At 44.9% G+C, this 2162-nt stretch overlaps 1 protein-coding gene across 1 annotated transcript; it reads right to left on the reverse strand.

Moving 5' to 3' along the window:
* Positions 1-605: 605 nt before the first annotated feature.
* On the reverse strand, positions 606-1853 carry slc35g2a (solute carrier family 35 member G2a). The gene has a single exon (XM_030775947.1). It carries the CDS (start codon positions 1851-1853, stop codon positions 606-608), a length of 1248 nt encoding a protein of 415 aa, XP_030631807.1.
* Between the last annotated feature and the right edge of the window lie 309 nt (positions 1854-2162).

The raw sequence follows: 2162 nt of genomic DNA on the forward strand, positions 1-2162 counted from the left end.
AACTCTCACTCTTCCATATTGATACTTACTTAGATTTTATTGATTGGGTCTGCCAACCTAACATCTGCTTAGTAAGGAAACCAATAATATATTCATTGTATGAAACTGTGCCAGTACTTTTTTTTAATCAGGGTCATATAAGGATCATTTCTTGACTTAGACAATATGAAGACAAGCAGCTCCTATTACAGTGAGGTTTTTACATAGTGCAGTGTATCGATGTGCATATGTAACATGGCTCTGATTTGTATTAACACTTTGATATCCTATATACCAAAGTTTTGGTAAATTTTAGCAAAGCTGTGTAACACCATTTCAGATCAAGTAACAAATAAAAATGTAATGGGGACAAAATCATGAGTTGACATATATTTTGGAAAAACTGGATGCTGCTTAACCTGAAAAGCTCATGAAAATGGCACTGTGGAGAGACCGGTGAGAATCAACGTCCTCTTTTAATAGCCCATAACATCACAGACACACAACACAACTGGCACTTTATCAACAACACAATACAAATCAGATGGATCTTGTATCTGACACTCAGGTTAGTCTTTCATTACAGATTTGTGGCTTGGGGTCAAGGAGCCGGAGACAGAACATGTTCATTTAATTGGTGAATCGAGGATCTCTTCATACTCTTGTCTTTTGCTTTTCCCCACCCAATAGAGCTTGACGGCCGTGAGCACCACCACGCTGATGATGATGATGAGGCCTCCGATGACATCATAGACAGACGGGATCATGTGCAGTACGATGAGTTGGAGGAGCATGGCCACCACTATCTCCAGATGCTGCACGGTGCTGACCAGAGCCGGGTGGAACTTATTTAGGGCGTAGTATACCCCCAGGAATGCAACAGTGGAACAGATGCAGATACCAATGAGGTACCCCCATGTCTCCCCATCCAGCGGAATGATGGGTTCTTGAAGGATAAACATGGTAGAGGCCCCCCACACGGTTCCTGTCCACCCGAAGGTAAAGAGCGCTGTCCACATGCTAACCTTCTCTTTGATGGCCCTATAGATGATCATGGACAGGGCGGCAGTTAAGCCCGCCATCACTGTCATGGTGTATCCAAAGGCCTCCTTCCAGAAACCCACTGACATGTGTTCACTCACTATGTTAGGAATCATGACCAGGCACAGCCCACACACACTACTCACCACTGTGACTATGTCTGTCAAACCCAGGCGTTCATCGATTAGTAAGAAAGCCAGCACAGCACTGAAGACAGTGGTGGTGGCACGCCACATAATGGTGCCATTACTGGGCGGAACAATCGCAAAGGAGGTATACGCACATGTAATGGAGATGACATTGCACACCCCATAAAAAAAGAGGCGTAGTCGATAGCCCTTTGGTCCAAAGGGAGGCTCCTGATAGTAGTACACCACGGAGATGGACAACACTTGGATCACTGAGCGGATGAAGAGGAGCTCCAGAGAGGGCACTTTAGAGCGGTCTGCTGCCAGTCTGGTGATGAGAGCCACGCAGCCATGGGCCAACGCAGCTCCAAACAGAGCGCTCCATGTTACACGTGACGCAAAGACTGAAGCCTCCCCAAAGCTCTGCAGCTGCTCTCCAACCCCCTTGTCCTTTTGTTCTCCAGCAGGTTTGGAATGGCTGTCTAACGAGCCAAAAAAAGTTCTTCCCGACTTACCATCAGTGAGTCTCTTCTTGTCTGAGGTCTCCTCAAGAAATGAGCCAAAGTCTTCAAAAGACGGAGCGTCATCATAACCCTCGTCCCCAGGCTGGGGAAAGTGGGTGGCATATTTGACTGTAACTGTGTTGGGATGGATCTTGACTCTTTTCTTTGAGCCAAGCAGATGTTTTGTTGGGGATTCATCCATTTTTTTTATCTCTTTGGTTGACAGTTCTGAAAGGGATGGAAAACTGAAATTTGCCAGTTCTATTTGTGCAACATTTCTGTCTAACACTAGATAAAATATAACTGTTTTTAAAAAAAGTTTTTAGCATGTTGCTTATACTGTAAGTGTTAATTAAAAGAGTACTATAAATATATAATTAAAAGAACACCCCTCATCTTAAGGAACATCACTCAAAGAACCCCCCCCCCTCCTCTTTTTCTCTGTCCTCCTCCTCCGCTTTCTCTCCACTCCCATCCTCACTCAGGCCATCATCACCACTCTCTCTAGTCA

The sequence above is a fragment of the Chanos chanos genome, chromosome 5, assembly GCF_902362185.1.
Source record: "Chanos chanos chromosome 5, fChaCha1.1, whole genome shotgun sequence".
Classification (NCBI taxonomy): Eukaryota; Metazoa; Chordata; class Actinopteri; order Gonorynchiformes; family Chanidae; genus Chanos; species Chanos chanos.